This window comes from Cucurbita pepo, chromosome LG07 (assembly GCF_002806865.2).
Source record: "Cucurbita pepo subsp. pepo cultivar mu-cu-16 chromosome LG07, ASM280686v2, whole genome shotgun sequence".
NCBI classification, from domain to species: Eukaryota; Viridiplantae; Streptophyta; class Magnoliopsida; order Cucurbitales; family Cucurbitaceae; genus Cucurbita; species Cucurbita pepo.
The window spans coordinates 3,687,017-3,705,918 of record NC_036644.1 but is presented as its reverse complement, the minus strand read 5'-3'; the positions used below and the strand labels follow the sequence as shown (position 1 = coordinate 3,705,918).

At 35.2% G+C, this 18,902-nt stretch overlaps 2 protein-coding genes across 2 annotated transcripts; one reads left to right on the top strand and one right to left on the bottom strand.

Moving 5' to 3' along the window:
• The first annotated feature begins 4,776 nt into the window (after positions 1-4,776).
• LOC111799051 (K(+) efflux antiporter 6-like) lies at positions 4,777-14,120 on the top strand. The gene is made up of 20 exons (XM_023682441.1): positions 4,777-5,219; positions 5,732-5,775; positions 5,932-5,990; positions 6,084-6,159; positions 6,249-6,310; positions 6,384-6,459; positions 6,574-6,648; positions 7,553-7,624; positions 7,707-7,790; positions 8,048-8,116; positions 8,206-8,283; positions 8,373-8,461; positions 9,704-9,800; positions 9,897-9,950; positions 10,579-10,674; positions 11,037-11,225; positions 11,316-11,393; positions 12,551-12,595; positions 13,527-13,616; positions 13,711-14,120. The coding sequence occupies exons 1-20, from the start codon at positions 4,991-4,993 to the stop codon at positions 13,792-13,794; spliced, it is 1,746 nt and encodes a 581-aa protein (XP_023538209.1). The 5' UTR covers positions 4,777-4,990; the 3' UTR covers positions 13,795-14,120.
• A 1,832-nt stretch (positions 14,121-15,952) lies between these two features.
• LOC111799076 (probable transcription factor At5g61620) lies at positions 15,953-17,523 on the bottom strand. Its single transcript, XM_023682473.1, has 3 exons — positions 17,224-17,523; positions 16,893-17,089; positions 15,953-16,363 (listed from the first exon to the last, which is right to left on the bottom strand). The coding sequence occupies exons 1-3, from the start codon at positions 17,510-17,512 to the stop codon at positions 15,998-16,000; spliced, it is 852 nt and encodes a 283-aa protein (XP_023538241.1). The 5' UTR covers positions 17,513-17,523; the 3' UTR covers positions 15,953-15,997.
• Positions 17,524-18,902: the final 1,379 nt, after the last annotated feature.

The window sequence follows — 18,902 nt, the reverse complement described above, 5'->3', positions numbered from 1 at the left end:
AAAAAAATAAATAACTCCACAACTCAACCCAACTTGAGAATCGAGGATTGTATTGAGTTGGATTGAATGATGAACTTTATGTTACTGGGCCAATCTAACTAACTCGAAATTTTGAATGGGTCAAAATGTCGAGGATGGTAGACTGAATTATAGTCGTATATTATATTTCAAAAACATTTAATTCAATTTTTTAAACATTGGACTATTATTTAATCGATTATACATTAATAATGTGTATTATTTTATTTTACTCTTCCCCGGTATTCATATTTCTTTATTATTATTTATTTGTTTGTTTATAATATTTTGTTTAAAGTCTTGTAAACTTTATTTTATAATTAAAAAAAGAATAAAATATTTTTTAATCTAAACCTTAAATGGATAATAATTTTTTAAAAATCATGACATAAATATTTATTTTTATACTTTCCAATATAAATTTTAGGTGAGTTTTGACAACGTTGTTTAATGATTAATTTATATGGTACAAAATAAAATAATTAAAGAAAAGAAAACACATGACATGACATGTTCACTATGTTCCTTGGTCCACCTCTCCATTTTATTTATTTTTGTTCTTAGCCATAACGAGCACTAACGAGCACTAACAATACAAACCATGAAATCATAGATTCTCATTGATTCAGGTAAGAAACAAGTAAATCGCTAGATTATCTTACTATGGACAAATATGATCTATTATACATTTAACCGTATATTCATATCATAACATATGAACAGTAAGAAATAGCATTCGTATTGAGACTCGAACTCACAGGAAGAAAATTTAGGGATGGAATCAAATATGCAGTATTTACAGACAAAAGTACTCGATTATTGAGGAAAAATCAATATACTTATAATGTGGGATCAACTAGGACAAAAATAAAACATTGGGTTGAACTCCTCTTTGGTGTCAAGGTAATAATAAGTTTCTTTATTTTAACTCTTTATAAATGTATAAAAGTACTCTTATTGGCATGGTAACGGATTAGAAAAGAAAAAGAATTCCTGCGGTCGTCGGCATGATTGAAGACTCCGGTGAATGTCGAGTTTTCGTTATCACGCGACCCACGAGCCTCGTCAAACTTCGGGGGTCACCACAACAACAGACCCCGACCCTTAGTCAAATCGCCTGCAAGGAAGAAAATGAAAAAAACGTGAGAGTGAGGAAGAAACTGACGACGCTCCGGCGAAGCCAAACCATACGAAATCGACTTCGAAACCTCTGATCTACACCACGAAAACAATCCCAGTGACCTTTACACACATCGAAGATAAATTTCGACGTTGCTTAAACGTTGTACACCGTTGGGTAAGGGAGACAGAACGTCTGATTCGGAACCCTCTCAAGTCCGAGAGTGTTAGGCCCTTACGAACCAAACAAACACCAGAAACGGGATTAGGGGGATAAGGAGACTCAAAAACGGAGGAAAAAGGACGTCGAAATGATATGACCGAGGAGAGAGAGAGTCACCGAAAAAAACTCTCTGGCAACTGGGCGAGGAAGACGAAGTCCGACCCGATCTCTGACCGCAATGCAAAACCCTCTCGGCCCAATGATTCAACCCTCGACCCATCGAAACAAACTGCGGCCTACCAGTAGAGTTCAGCCTAGCCCACCACAACCAAACCCTGCAGCCCATCACAACCAGAACCCTCGTCTAGACTCCGACCCGCCCGACAACCCGCACTTCGACCCAAGACCGCTGCACACGCGTCGCCCTCTGGTTGTGCCACGTGGCACGTCTGTAGCGCGACACCCCCTCGGCTTCGGCAGCTTGATCGGCTCGGTGGCGGCTTCTCGGCTCTGCGGCTTATCCAGCTCGAGAAACCTGTTTTCAACCTGTTTGGTACCGTTTCGACCCTCTCGGACTTGATTTTGACCCTTTTAAGGTAAAATAGATCATTTTAAGGCCGTATTTCACAAATTTAAGTTGAAAATTAATTATGTTTGTGAAATACTAACGAAGGTGTCGAATGATCCAATAGGAACCAACCACCAACGGAAGCGTAGGATGTTTACGTTTATATTTTAGAGAGTACTTCGGCTAAGGCCTACCAAGTAAGTGGCTCACCCGTCGTAGGTTACGCGTTGTATGTTGTATGTTGGCACCTGCCCGTGGATTCGCACGTGTTATTAAATTGTATGCTTGACTGTTATACTCGATTAAGTACACTTGTGAAATGTGAATGTATGTTGTTTAGTATGGTGTGATGTGTTATGCTTATGACGTTTATGATGTGTCTGGATGATTCTGGCATGAATGGTACTATAATTTTGAATGTAATAATGTATGACATGAAATCACAATAAATTGCATGAAATGTAACCTCGTTAGGATTATGTATGATACGTAGACTGAAAAATGAGAAATGACATGTTAAGCATGAAAGATGATAGCGGGGTTCTATTCATTAATGATAAAAGTAGAAATATTGGGGACCTCATGCATTGGAGGATACCCCTATTCCATCACAAGGGTACGGACGCGTACACCCAATGACAGGGGTACAATCGTTATGTTTTGCATAGCGCTGTCGTGACGGTTACTAGTTCTAATGGGTGTCTGGCCTAAGCAACTCCCAGAGTATGCTCGCCCGACAAGGAAAGTGGCCCAGCGGTGTGCGAATTGACTGGTGAGCCCATACTCGCACATATGGGCTATGTGTAGAGTATATGGTACAAGTCCAAATTACCCGTTAGGACAGCACCGTAGGAAGATAGATGGAAAGATATGTCTCATCATCTCATTTGCCTGTGATTGTTGCATAACCCCGATAGGGGGTCACTTACTGAGTATTCTAGAAATACTCAAGCCTATTGCTACCACATTTTCATATAAAGGCAAGGCACCCATGTGAGACCGACAGCAACATCGCACATCTCGAGATCGTGGCACATGCATAGGATTTGTTTTCTATTCGTAGTATAGGTTAGTATAGGTTGAATTTCATTTGCATTCATAGTATATGTTAATATAGGTTGAATTCCGGTTTGCATCATTAGTATAGGTTGAATTGTAATCGCATTAATAAATCATAGGTTAGTATAAACATTTATTTCAGAGTTGTTTTCCTTTCTTTCCTTATATTCGTTATTCACGAGGTAGTAAAAGACAAACTTATGTCGCTCTTATGATAAGAGTCCATTTAAAGTAAATTTTGTGTATAGTAATGATCTTAGATTAAATAAATAAAAATTTAGAGTGGTTACAGACACTGTCTTAAGAATACTTATTAAAATTTTAAAGTAGTGCCAACGCTCTTTATCTTTATAGAAAAGTTCAAAAAGTTCTTATTTATAATATACAGACGAAATCCGTCTATCGGTATCTTATATGTTATCTCCAAACTTTTTAACGTTACTTTTAAAAATTTATGAATATTTTTTTAGACGTAGTAACCTATTTGATTTTTAAAATTTGTTTAGAAAAATTCATAAGTATTTTTTAATTTCTTTTAAAAAAAATTTAAAGGTAAATTATTTTTTAAACTTGAACTCTTTTTTTAGTTTGAAGACCGACAACAGAACCAAGCCCAAATAATCCGGCTTGGGTCCAAAACGGCGCATGAGGCTAACCGACGTCGTTGAATGTCGTTTACAAGAATCCCAAGTGACAAGTCAACTTGGCCACGTGGGTGGGCCCCATCTCCACTGGATCTCCACTGTCCCCTTAAGACTTCATCTCAATATTACTCCATTTGAAATTTTAATTATAGATTTAAATTCTATTTTCCTCCCAATAAAAAAAAAAAAAAAAAAAAAAAATTCCTATTTTACTACCTTATAATTTCTTTTTATTGTTTTTAATTTATCAAAAGAATTAACCCAATAACTTCTCTCTACACAATTTTAAATTTTTTAAAAATTTATTAAATATTTTTAACATTTTATAAATTAAATTCACATAAACTCCAAAATTCACAAATTTTATAATTTATTTTATTACATTCAAATAAAATAAATCCATTCATTATCTTATTTTTAAAAAAAATTATTTATATTATTTATTTGAATTATTAATACACTCAAATTATAGTCAACATTACCATTTTTTAACTAAAATTTTAGGACTACAATTACTATACTTATATATATTTAGGGTGCAATTTTATGAAATTAAAAGTTTATAATAAAAATTAATTTGATTATTATGATTATTATGATTTATTAAATTAAATTTATATATATATAGAGGATTATTGGGAGTGAGTCTCATATTGGTTAATTTAGTGAAAGATCATGGGTTTATAAGGGAGGAATACTATCTCTATTGGTATGAGGTCTTTTGGGGAAACCCGAAGCAAAGCTATGAGAGCTTGCACTCAAAGTGGACAATATCATACCATTGTGGAGAGTCCTGATTTCTAACATGGTATCATAGTCATGCCCTAAACTTAGCTATGTCGATAAGATCCTCAAATGTCGAACAAAGAATTGTGGGCCTCGAAGGTATAGTCAAAAGTGACTAGAGTGTCGAACAAAGGGTGTACTTTGTTCGAGGGCTCCAGAGAAAGGAGTCGAGTCTCGATTAAAGGGAGGCTATTCAAGAGCGTCATAAGCCTCCGGGGAGGCTTATAGTGTGCTTTGTTCGAGGGAAGGATTGTTGAGAATTATTGAGGATTATTGAGGGTGAGTCCCACGTTGATTAATTTAATGGAATATCATGAGTTTATATGGTATGAGACCTTCGGGGAAAGCCTAAAGCAGAGCCATGGTTTCTAACTATATATATATATAAAATAAAAAAAAAGTGTACGTCCAATAGTCGGCGATGCGCTATTGAACGACGGTTCAAGAACTACACATTGACCTTTCACTCTGATATGGTTAGCTACTGACTCCCTCTCTTCAACGCTATCGTCTTCTCCTCCACACTCTCTCTCTTCCTGGTTTCTTCATTTCTCCTGCTTCCGAATCCCTGTGTTTCTCCTTTCACCTCCATTTCTCTCCCATGGTGAGCAACTAGTTGCCAACATTCCTGCAATGTTGAAGGTTTCCTCCTCATCTGACTGCATTTCCATCTTCATCTCTCTTCTTCTCCTCTCACTTCCTTCCACCGCTCTCGCCCTCTCCGACTCGGATCACCCGGTTCTCGCTAACGCTACTCTCCAGTCTAGTAATGTATCCAGTCCGAGGAATAAGGAGGGTAGTTTTGCTGACATAATTGATCGTGCTTTGGAGAATGAGTTCAAGGAGAATGACCAGAATGAAGGTTAGTAGATCTTAGATCTCGTTTGCTCACTCCTTTTTGTTAGGGTTTTCATTTGTTTGGTTTTGCAATTTGCGTTAATTTTGGTTACGAATTCTTCAGTTCTATAGTTATGTGGTTTGTTTGTTTGTTTGTTTCTTTTTTTGTTTTTGATCTGGTTCGTTTCAGTTTTGTAGCTTTTGGAGACGTATTTCTCACTTTTCTTAGTAAGAGGATGTTAATACGGAATTTGTCTGTAATTACGATTTCTGTATGAATTGTTCTTTCTACCTGTTTGGTTTTAGCTTTTCAATTTGATCATTTAGATCAATGCATATCGATCTCATTTGTTATTTCTATCCTTCTATTGTTCACGTATTTTACATATTTATATTAGTGTTTAAATAGTTTGAGAAAGTTGTTCAATGCGCATGATGTATGTTAGATATATCGCTGGTGGCTTCACTATTATGATGTTGATACCTTCTATATTCTATTTGAGTAATGTGAGGACATTTCTCTCTCTTGTATTTCAGCAACTGATGCAGGAGGCTTCAACAACAGCGTAGCGGAGCAGCAGGTATATTTTAAACTAGTGACCATTATTCTTAAAGATTTAATAAGCTCAACACGTGAATTATGGATCCTATTCACACAAGTAAAGTAAACTGTTTCAAGCATATACGGTCACAATCATGCGCTGGTTTTGCCCTCATTGATTGACGTTGTTAATCAGGCAGTTCTGGAGACTGTGGCAAGGGTAAAGTCAAAGAAAAATGATACCAAAGAGGAAAAGTATATGCTTCTTACTTGAGTATTACATTTCACTTTCAGGCCATACTAGTGGATATAGCGTGTATTTCCCTAAAACTTGTGCTTCTAATTTAGGTTTCAGCTTCAAAATGTTTTCAATTTGGACAGTGATAATGGAGCTGAAGACACTCCTACATTGATTGATCGGAAGGTACAAGTATTTCATTTTTGGTATTCTATGTCAGATGTTTGTTTTATGTTCAGAGGTTGCTGAAACTTCTTATTTTCCTTCTTTTTCAGGACAATGTCTTTATCATATCTAACTTCAAGTCTAAATATCCAGTGCTGCAGCTAGACTTGAGGTATGTTTTTATTTCATATAATTGTCCCTTAAGTAATGAATGGATATTAACTTATGATTTTTTGAGTTGGCAGATTGATCTCAGATTTGGTTATCGTTATTGTCTCTGCAACTTGTGGTGGCATTGCCTTCGCCTGTGCTGGACAACCAGTATGATTACTTTTTTACCTAAGCTATTTGATGGTGAATAACATTCCTAGGATGTGATCTGATTTCATGATATGGAAATCCAATGTATGTGTAACATGTGTTATATTTTATCAGGTTATAACTGGATACCTTCTAGCAGGATCTATTATTGGGCCTGGAGGATTTAATTTTGTCAGTGAAATGGTGCAAGTACGTTTCTCCTAAAGCTATCATTTATGTTTCGTGGGTCTCTTTTTTCCTCTACTAAAAAATTGGAAGACAATAGCATGTTATTTGGAATGCATGTCCTTGAGTTCTTTATGTTTTAGTCTTGTCGTCAGTGCTGAAAATGGAGCATTCAGGCTTTGTAGTTCAACCTGAGAAGATCAGAATGCAGAGTTCTTGATCTCTTCATGAGATCTTCTCAGATGAATTGGAAAAATACCCTACCCCTCTTATTTCTTATCTTTTTTTGTCTAATGAATTTGTTTTGCTTCCAAAGTTTTAATTTGGTAATTAACCACCAGCGATTTTTCTTTTTAATCTTGTTTATTTTTATTTAACCAATAGGACATGATAAAAGAATAGGCTTTGCTGCAGTTATTAGTTTCTAAAATGGTTCCATCAAGAAAGTGGATTCTGATTATTTTAACGTGCATTGGCCTCTTGACCAAATTTCTAAAAGTTGATTCTAATCTGTGAGGTGACTTAGGTCTGTAGATAGGGGTCAATTAGTCCTTAGATAATAGTTGTTATGAAAGGTTGGTTATAAATCGTGTGAGTTAGGAAATTTAGGGATTTCTATAAAAAAAAAAAAAGAAAAAAAAAGAGAGGTTTTCTTCAGAGGAAAGGGGCAGCCCTTCCAAGCTATCACTCTGGTCCTTTTCTTTGATATTGTCAGTCAGTTTCAGGCACAATCTTTCTTGATTTTACTTCTAACGTTGTTGTGTCTGTCAAAGCCACTGTCTTATTAGTGCATGCAACATGTATCTCTCTTGTGATGGTTATTGAGAGAAAAATGACGTTTGTGCTGTTTTCTCTTCATGTTGCCTTTACCACTAGCTTTATCCTTTGTTTTGTCCTGAAATTCTTTCTTATTGATTATTGTGTTTAGGTTGAAACGGTGGCACAATTTGGTGTAGTTTTTCTTCTTTTTGCACTGGGGTTGGAGTTTTCAACAACTAAGGTCAGTCTAATTTCCATTCAATGTCATTCATGAATGTTTATAAAATTATAATAGATTTCCTAAGCCTAATGCTATATTTTAGCTTCGAGTTGTTCGTGCAGTTGCAGTCCTTGGTGGCCTGCTCCAAATTATCCTATTTATGTGCCTCAGTGGGATCATAGCCTCGGTAATAACTAGTGCTTCTCTGTATGATTTTTCTGCTTGTTAACAGAAAATCTGGTGATCTTGTATTGTTAACTACCCCAAAGGCCGTTGAATTAATTATTTTGGATCCTGCTCTGTGGTTCTAACGCTTATCTACCACACTTTTGCATACGTCCTGTAACAATGAACTTTTATTTTATTGATAAATTTTTTATATCAGAGTTCCCTAAGACTCTTTTCTTTCACTTTAACTTCAGCAGCTGTGCTTTTTTTTGGCAGTCATGCGGTGGGAGTGCTTCTGAAGGAGTTTTTGTTGGAGCATTTCTATCAATGTCCTCAACAGCAGTGGTAGGATACTATATAACTTTTTTCACGGGCATGCTCTATGTCCTATGTTTTTGCGTATATGGTAAAATACTTATCATCTTGGTTACTAGGTGCTGAAATTTTTGATGGAAAAGAATTCGACAAATGCTCTTCATGGACAAGTCACGATCGGCACCCTTATCTTGCAGGTAACGTTTTTTGTTTTTCCCCCTCATTAAACCTTGACCTCAAAGGGAACAAATTATTATGTAACTCATCAGTTTCATTGGCTTTGCAGGACTGTGCTGTTGGGTTACTTTTTGCTTTGCTTCCAGTGCTGGGTGGGAATTCTGGTATTCTTCAGGGAGTGATATCCATGAGTAAAGTGTAAGTATAAATAGGAATTTATTAAGGACATGAGCATACCTTTTACTCACTCAGTTAATTATTATTAATTTTTTTGTAAATCTCAAAGTTTGGACGGATCTTATGGCGAACAAGTTTTCCCACCTATTCCCTGATGTGTACATAACACTTACTCCTCACCATCCTTTTGTTTTTAGCATATCTGTGTGTTAGGCTTCCAATTAATATGATTTGTGCTGTAAAGAGATGGGCCAGCTGTTTAGTCTTATTCATTATGCTTATGTTTTTATCGTTAGAATCCCAAACATGTTTTGCAATTGTTACCTATGTTAGACATCTTTGTAAGTTGAAACCTTAGGCTGTGTTACCTTGCAGTATTTATGATTCTTGACAATGGTGAGAATGTTTCAAAAGCATCTCTTCCCACAGTAATAAACCCTTTGCATAACTTGACCTCAGCTTATGCTTGTAGCCTATTACACTGTTTTGGAACAGGAGTTCATAGGAAATTTTGCTTTTGAATGATCAGTAGAAGTAGAGGACCTTTTTCAACGGACTTGTTTTAAGTTACTTTGGAATCTTAAGTACTTAAAGAAAGTTATAGTTTTCCTTTGGCAACTTTTCCACAATGGTATTATCACTTAATGAAGATTGAACAAAGGGGAACCATAATTGCACTCTTCAACCTAATTGTTACGCTCTTGCAGCCTCTTGGGGCTTAATCTTTGAGTCCACTTGATTCCCGAGCTTTGTTTGGCTTACCAAACTCGGTGCAAGACTTGGTGCTCTATATTTGTGCTTTTAATTTCAAATAGCAATTTAAATTCTTGAGCTAAATGTTATTAGTGGTATTCCTTTTGGAACATTGGTTAGAAACAAACCAGAGAGTTCTCTAAAATGTTTGTAGGGAGTAGGTAGCTTTTTGTTTTTTTTTGGTTGCAAACCTTTGGGGTTCAAAGGATGAAGTTTAAGCTCCTTTGAGTTCCTCACGTGTGTGTTGTTTCTTCTTGTGAGATATTTATTTATTATAAAAAGAAGGGTGAAAGTTGGTGTGTTTAGCCGGGTTGTATATTTGCTTTCAGAACCATATGGAACTAGTTTTTACGCCTTTTATAGACGGTTAGTTTTTTTATAAATATTTTAATTCACAATTTTTTTATTATTAAGGAAGAATGAGTACTGGTTTTGTAATCACATGTAAATGAGTAGAGAAATTATATTCTATGAGTCCTATATTTATGAGGTTTTATATTTATCAACCAGGTTGGTGATCTTGGTTACTTTTTGGGTTGTTTTGTCAATTTTATCCCGTACATGTATTCCTTGGTTCTTAAAATTGATGATAAGTCTATCATCACAGGTATGCTTTTTTGCATCCAAATACTTATTCAACTGTTTTAACAATTGGGTAACTGTCAGAAGTTCAGATTCATTTCTAAGTTAATTTTCTCTTCAGACCAACGAACTCTATCAATTAGCATCAGTGGCATTCTGCTTGCTTGTAGCGTGGGTTAGTATCTACTTTCCTTTTTCTGTGAGTTTAATTTTATGCTAGCGATGGACTTATGTTGAATTGTTTTTTTTTTTTTTTTTTTTTNTTTTTTTTTTTTTTTTTTTTTTTTTCCTATCATTCAGGTTAGTTATGCATATTAGAAACTTAAGGATTAGTTTTCTGTGACCTTAAATTTGTGGGGCTGAATGAATAATACAATTTAATCAAGGCATGCTTGTAGTCTTTCTTTCTTGGGCTGTATCTCAGATAGTAAGCTGCCGATTGCCAAGTGAACGGAAAACTTTAAATTTAATGGTTCTCTACTGCATGATCTTTATCCTAAGTATTAATTTTGATGCCTCAGTGGTGAATATGGTTGAGCTTGCAATGGAAAAATGTCAACATCCTCACGTCTATTTTTCCAATTGAATTTCCAGAATATCATATTAACATAATTGTTCTGTCAGTTGAAACTTATTTGCATTTTTTCTTCTTTTTTAAATATTACTCTTTGAAGCATGGATTCTTCGGTGGGGATACCATGTCTGTGTCTGATGAACTTGTTTAATTTTATTGGTTGCAATATGATTAATTGAAGTTACTTTATGGGCGTATTATTTGTTATTAACTGTTTTTACAATTTCAGTGTAGCGATAAGTTAGGGCTAAGTCTAGAATTGGGCTCATTTGCTGCTGGAGTTATGATATCAACAACTGATCTTGCTCAACATACCTTCGAACAAGTAAGGCATTCCATGCTTTGTTTCAAGAGGTGCATTTGACTTAATTGTAGTGTTACAAAAGCTTGTTAGTCTCATCTAATGTTGCTGTTTATTGATATTATTTTTTGAGTGGGGTTTCATATACCATTAGTTTTCTTTTGTGTGGCCTTCAGAACGTGGTATCACATTTCCAATATCTGAAGACTGGTTATAATTAGGTTGAAAAGAATTTGGAAGGGCAAGTGTAGTTGAATTAGGGAAGATGGACTTTGACACTCTAATGCGGACAATATGCTGTGGAATTATGTTTGAAATGTCTGTTTTTCTGTATCTCAAGAGTAGTATTGCATCCTTTTGAATGATTAAAAATTGATTGTCTACAGATAGAGCCTATAAGGAACTTCTTTGCGGCCCTTTTTCTTGCCAGCATTGGAATGCTGATCAACGTTCAGTTTTTGTGGAACCATGTTGATATATTGCTTGCAGCTGTTATACTAGTAATAATTGTAAAAACAATTGTAATTAGCACAGTGGTGAAGGGATTTGGGTACAACAACAGGACGTCACTTCTGGTAAGATTCTATTACTATATCCTAGGGATTTGTGCTTAGTTCATGATATGTTATAATTAGTCTTCTGGATATTTGATTTGTGATGTGTAGGTTGGAATGTCTCTGGCTCAGATAGGGGAATTTGCTTTTGTTCTTCTCAGCCGTGCTTCTAATCTTCATCTAGTAGAGGTCAGTGCTGTTTTACCGCTTCTCAGGTCAAACATGAAACGAGAAGCATGTAAAAAAAACTCTCCTGTTAATCACAATGTGGCCCCATGATTGAGAATTTAGAAAGCATGGGTAGAAGAAAGTTGTCTTTGTGGTGCGGGTTTATAAGCAATATATATTTAACAAATTATTGGGACTTGAATTTACTTAAAGTTCTCAATTTTTTTTTTTTCTTATTATTCAAATTTGACTCAAGTCCAAAATATTTTTTTTTTGTAGAACTGTTTTATTTTAATTTGACTAACTTCAGAATAAAATACATTTTATAGGTTATTTTAAACTGACTAATTTAAAAATAAGATACTATATGTTTATGTTAGTTTAATGTTATTTAGTTTAAACTAAATACCATACATATACTTTTTCTACTTAATGTGCTGATTTAAGAATCAGATACTTCCTTTAATGTGTATAATTTTAACTTAAATATAATTTATGAATTATTTTACCATTTTTATTTTAACGTGTCCAAAATAAAATACTTTTTTCTTCTTCTTGAGAAGATTTGTTTTTGTTACTTTGAATATGGCTTTCTGTTAATCAAATTTATGTTTTTAAAAAAAAAAATTAATATGCTAACTTCAAATTAAATTCTCCAAAATTAACTACTCATCTTTAAATCACTCCTTTTTTTTTATTTTTTTTTTATTATTATTATAAGAAACAATTTGACTGATACATGAAATTACAAAAGTGGGGCCTATCCAAAGGAGTTTGAAGAAACTTCTCTAATTGGACAAAAGTGTAGAATAAGTGAATAACTAAGAAAAATGGAAATATTTAGACAATTTACTCCAAGAAATTGCAAGATCTTAAGATCACTTAAATTANTTTTTTTTTTTTTTTTTTTTTTTTTTTTTTTTTTTTGGTTATAATAAGTTTTATTTTAAAATAAAATATTGGCAGTCACATCTGGAAGGAATGAGAGAGGGGAGAGTTGCCTAAAAGGGAAAAACCGTAACCTGTGGGTTTGCGGTTCTAACATGCGGTGGGCTTAGGTTGCTGAACCCTTCCCAAGCCCACCCCTCCCCCTAATGCTTCCTAAGAGCTTAGATTTTCAGCAGAAACCTTGGGCTTAGCTACTATAGTGTTGATGCTGATATTATGACAATTTTCAGGGAAAACTGTATCTGTTGCTTATTGGGACCACAGCCCTTAGTCTGGTGAGATTTAATTCAGTTCTTTATATAATATCTGTATTACAGTTTCATAGGTGTCATTTTATGTGCTGTAATCATCTATTGCATTCTCAGCATGGTTTTCTTATTAGATTTTTTTCGAGTCAGCTGCTATAGTGTTGATTTTTTTAGATAACAATTGTAATTAAGAACGATGAATAATTTAGAAATAGTTGAAAGTGTGCTGATTCTTTTCCTCTGCTATTCGTTAGTTTGATTTGTCTTCAGGAAACAAGTTAGTTTAAAGTGAATTATTCACTATGATTTGACAGAAGGTATTGCATTGAAAGTCAAGCCTTGTCCAAGAATTGACTGCTATAGATGGTTCATACAAGCAGGTCATCTGCCAATATATATATATATATATATATATAGAAGAAAAGAGAAGAAAAGAAAAAGAAAACAGCTTAAAAAACGTGCCATCAAAATTTTCCTTGGCGGCCTGACATTATAGAGGGGAAGTGCCATCAAATTTTCTTTTGGGATAACAACCCTTCTGCAAGGTCTCAGATCGACAGGAAAATTTTACACTTCAATGTTGGCTCTTGGTCATTTTGGGCTACAATATGTTTCAAAGATTGAGCCACTTGCATATGCAGTGATTTCAGAAATTCACTCACAATGGTTTTCATTTCGTAAAATTTTGCATTGAGACTTCCTCACAAATGTAGTTTCTGGTCTTGCTTGGAACGTGACCAACACTTGGTTTTCTAGTAGTAATCATACTAGAATTAGTCATCTGTGAAGGGCAGATCTGGAAATTCATTTAAAGCTGTGAAACCTAACGTATGTGATATGTATAAATTATATACAATGTTGTCTTTTTGCTTGAGCTTGTGTGTTGCCATTATATTTGTAGTTAGTTATCTGAAGCAATAAATTTCTTGATGGGGGCATTTGTAAACATTTTGTGCAGGTTACAACTCCTCTTCTTTTCAAGCTGATACCTGCTGTAGTGCACTTAGGCGTGCTATTGCGGTGGTTCTCTCCAGACGGTCTCGTTGAGGTTGAAACTTTTCCTTAAACTCAAAGTTCCAGTTAATACACACCTATTTTTCTTGATTGTTATCAGCTTGATAACGTTTCTTCTTTATTTTCAGATTGGATTTAAAGGAGACATCATCCGCTCAGACAGTGTAAAGCAGCGAGTTATGTTGATAGTTCAGGGACCTCATGATTCATGACAGATTTGCTGAAAATGAAATGCTATTTCTGATCGAGGAGTCAAATTCTGGCCAGCTTATTCCCATGTGCAAGTGAAGTCGATTGAACCACTGTATATTTATTCACGTTTTTCTATCATATGAAGCGTGCCTAGAGTCATTTTTTGTTACATTTAACTCACTATTAGATATGGAAAATCAGATAGGGTGTTCTACATGGATGACCAATGAAGTGTGGTACCAAATACAGTGGATAAACTATTGTATTTGTTTTCTCTATGACCTGATTCTTTGTAAAATGTAATATAGTTTGGATATTATAATGAAATGGTTACTGCACAAAATGATCACCTTCTGTTTTTTGCAGTGTAAATATAGATTCTTACCAAGTTGCCATTTAATGTCATCTGACTTCAGCCTCTCGGTTGCTACTTCAAGACTCTTCATCAGATGGTCACCAGCAGAAATGGTCCAAGGCTGTAAGTCCATCAATTACCCTTTCTGTCTCCCTTCCTTAGAAAAAAAGGGAAAATAAAAGAGAGACCAGAAAGAAACAAAAAACCATAGAACCTTTGGAGTACTTAAGTTCCTATGGCTTTGTCAATTAGGTTTGTGAAAAAAAGGTTGGGAAAATGGAAGATTTTATGTTTTCATTATTGAGTTTTACATTTTACCAATTTCACCTGTGTTTTTTGAATACTTTTGGGTAGCCCAGGTGTTGATAGGATAGTTCAGGGAGTAAATGAGAGAATCCTCTGCAGTTGAAATGTCACTGTTTCTTAAGATTTGGCTGCAGGAACTGACCTGTGCTATGTCATTTACTACTAGAGGTGATATTTAAAATCTGCAAGTCTCTCTCTGCTAAGTGTTCAATGCCGTGGCTTTGAACTGTATGGGGTCTGTTTCCAATTATCATCAATATATGCTTACTGACCACAAAAAATATATAACATGTGAAGGATGCCAAACAATGATTTCTAAAACAAAAATGGGTTTGGTCCACTTTCTTGCCTGTTCCTTTCTAGGCACCCACCCTTGTCCTGTGATTTTCAATTGGGGAACACACCAATTATCTTACCTTGCTTTGTTGTCAGTTTCCTAGTATTTTTCTACTTGTGTTCCTGCGAATATGTAATTGTTTTCTTTGTAGCTTCTGGCTTCAGCATTTTCTTAGATTGATATTTTATAGGTTGAATTAGAAGCTTAGAGCCAGTTTAGTATGCAATTTAGATTCAATTTTATGGGTTCAAATGTGTTCAAGACAACTTTTTTTTTTATATTTTCAGTGTATTTAGGATTTGAATTTGAAGTTTTAAAAAGTAGGATTACATTAGGTGTCTAATGTTTTAATTGTGGGGTACACTTGGAACAACATAGTTTGGACCCAAGGCTGGCATCTAGCACATTTAATGTAATTTTAGTAGTGGGGAGTCCAAAATACATTTAGTATTATGGAGCTCGAAATACCCCCAAAGGGTGAACACTTTAGTATCACTATTCATATGTTGTTTTTTTGCCACACGACATAGATGAGTGAATTATGAAATATTAGGTAGAAAAAAATTAAAGGGAAAATGTTACCATGTAAATTTATGATATTGGTTAGATGAGTTGTTTGAGGTATGTTATACTTATTTGTGAATAAATGCTTGCATGATTTTATCACATGCTAATGATGAGAACATTATATAAAAAGATAGAAAGTTGTTTTTGATTTTAAATGATGCATATATGCTCGTCGTACAAATTATTGAAAACTTATTCATACATTAGATCAATTATTGTAGGGTCGTTACGTATGAAATTGATACTACTTATGGGTATTTATTGAACCAAGATATTATGAAATTGGTACGAGCTTGTTGGGTTTTGTGTGTACGAAAGTAGTGCACACATGGATAAACATCTTGAGCATATGAAAGGCCGGACTCCAAGGCCATGGTTTTAGATCTTATTAAAAATGAATAACATAATTCTTGTTTGAAATGCATATGAATGTATTTTTTCAACCTAATAGTAAGATCACTTATCACATATTTTATAATAGTGAGGAAGAGGCTTGCTACAACTGAAATTGATCATTAGTATCATTTAAAATTACAAATTACTAGTAATTAATATTTCATCCTACACCCAAAAAGCAAAGCAAGTCGATCCTTANAACAACAAAAAACAAAATTTCAATATTCAATAAGACAGCTTCTTAGTTTAGTTGCGCTGGTCCTCACGTCACTGAAATGGCTCCATTAATGGGTATATTTCTGCAGCAATGCTGCTGCTGCTCAGCTTGCTCTACTGGCTTTGGAGTGGACAAACTCAGCTGCAAATCAGGAGCTTGATGATGGCTCTTTGTCTTCTGTTTCCCATGAAAATGGCTGCTTGAGCTCGAACATTTGATGGGGTTCTCAAGGAATTTGAATGCCTTGTGATCTTCATAACCAAACCAAATGGGCAATAAACTTTGATGAACATGATTATGAATTGGAGTTGAATTTGATGGAATCCCAAAGGAAATGGATGGAGGCAGGTTGCTTGGCTTGGAATTGTTCCCCTTCACCACTTGGACTCTGAATTTGTCCCTTGTAGCTACCTGCCATTCATAGATCACGACGAAAAAGTTTAATTATACGTGGTCTTTGGTGTTTAAAAAATTTCAATTTAGTCTCGAAATACTGATAAACTTACCCAACATAATATTTAATATTTAATAAATTAACAAGAAAAAAAAAAATCTAAAGAAGAAAGTTTGACCTTTTTATTTCTCTAAATTACTTTTAATTCAAAGTATTATGTCATATAAGTTTATTATTATATATTATAGATAGGCACTAATAATATCATCTCTTTCAGCAGTTTATGCATTTAATGAGTCAATGAAAATGGAAATTCAAGTAAACAAACACAAGAGGGTTATTTTAATAACATTCTTCATAATTTTCTAATGGCAACAATTGGATTGTTGGGACTTATTGATATATATATATATATATATATATATATATATGAATATTCATTATCTTAAAAAAGTGGGTTATTCTTCAAAATTCAATCTTTTTCTAAGAATGAAAAAAAAAAAAAGTTGGATTGAAAGATGAAGAAGAGTTTTGAAGGGAAATTACATCGAATAAGCTCGGGCGGCGGTGTTTTCTTTTGTCGAGACTATTGAGTCGAAGAAAGTACTTTTGTGCATGGCTAGCCACTTGAGTCGGAGTTCTCGTAGTAACAAATTTCCTCGAGATTCCTCTCCAATCTCCTTTTCCAAGCTTTTGTAACCCAACAAGAAACATTCTATGCTCTTCTTCCGTCCATGGCACACCTTAACAATACCACAAACACAATCACATAATCATTTTCCATAGAAAAAGATCGAAAAGGTTTCGACACAAGAACGAACGAAATATACCGTAATCTATCAGCTTTAAGCTTTTCAAACAACAAATGGGAACATACCCTTTTTTCTTTCATGGGTTTTGGTAATGAGCCCATCTGAGAGATACCCATTTGACAATTTCTCACAAGAAGAAGAGGAAGAAGAAGAAGATGGCAAACATTCCATGCTAATGCTCTTCTTCAACAAGGCGGCCGCCGCCGCCCCCGCCACCGTCGCCACCGAAGAAGATGAAACTCCATCAAGATGAACTCCAAACAGCTTAAATTTACCTCTAATCTTTTCTTTTTGAATGATGCAAGTTCTTGAATTGTGACCCACATTGCCACAATGGGAACATTTCCTCACCATTTTCTCTCTCTTTCTCTCTCTCTAGAACTCACAAAATAGCTTGAAAAAAACATAATATAATGTATAAGCTAGAGGTTTGGTTTGGTTTAAATTAATTTAGGGTTTGACTTAATTAAGACATATATGTTAGGGTTTTCTTTTTTGTTCTTGTTTTGTGTCGTAAAGAGTAAGTCAAGTATGAGTGGATGAAAATTTTAAAAATAATATGAAAACCTTATCCTAAAAATGGCATCTTTTTTCAAAGTGGCACATGACCAACGTGAGGTATTTGTCGGATTTATGAAACATTTACTCGGATTGTACTGCCCTTTGTTTGTATTCTACTTTCTAGGGTTTATATTATTTTTTTGGTGGGATCACTTGCTACAAAAGAACAAAACTTTTTAGAAGCAAATTGGTAGAACAATTATTCAATCTCATGGTGACCATACATTTTTGTTGTGGAACAGATAGTATAAGCCTCTTCGAATCGAACTCGACCTTATGTTCGTAGTGGATTGAGTGTTGAAAGGCAAGGAATAGTCTTAGTCGTTGTATCATTTCTTTACTCGGGTTTTACGTGTACATTAGCGTTGGTTTAATTTATGCCTGACCCAGAATTTGAAATTCAAATTTCGTATAGAATTATGATGTTTTCTTTCTATTTTGTGCGGCCTACGTGTCACCTTACTTGTATCAAATTTCTTATAAGAGTATGGTCGAAATATCAACGGTGAGATTCCACAGTGGTTGGGGAGGAGAACGAAATATTCTTTATAAGGGTGTGAGAACCTCCCCCTAGCAGACGTATTTTAAAAATCTTGAGGAGAAGTTCGAAAGAAAGGGCCAAAGAGGACAATATCTATTAGCGGTATGCTTGGACCGTTACAAATGGTATTAGAGCTAGACATCGGGCGATGTGCCAGCAAGGAGACTAACCCTCGGAGGGAGTGCAAGGACGTTGGGCCCCAGAAGGAGATGGATTGGAGAAGGGAATGAGTGCCAGCAAGGACGTTGGGCTCTGAAGAAGGGTGAATTGTAAGATCCCACATCGGTTAGGGAGGAGAATGAAACATTTTTTATAAGGGTGTGAAAACCTCCCCCTAGCAGACGTATTAGAGGTGGACAACGAGTGATGTGCTTGAGCCGTTACAAATGGTATTAGAGCCAGACAACGAGTGATGTGCCAGCAAGGAGACTGAGCCTTGAAGGGAGGTGGACACGAGGTGGTGTGCCAACAAGGACGCTGGGCCCCGAAGAGGGGTGGCTTGGGGGGTCCCACATCGATTGGAGAAGGGAACGAGTGTCAGCGAGGATGTTGGGCCTCGAAGGAGGGTGGATTGTGAGGTCCCACGTCGGTTGGGGAGAAGAACGAAACATTCTTTATAAATGTGTGAAAATCTCCCCCTAG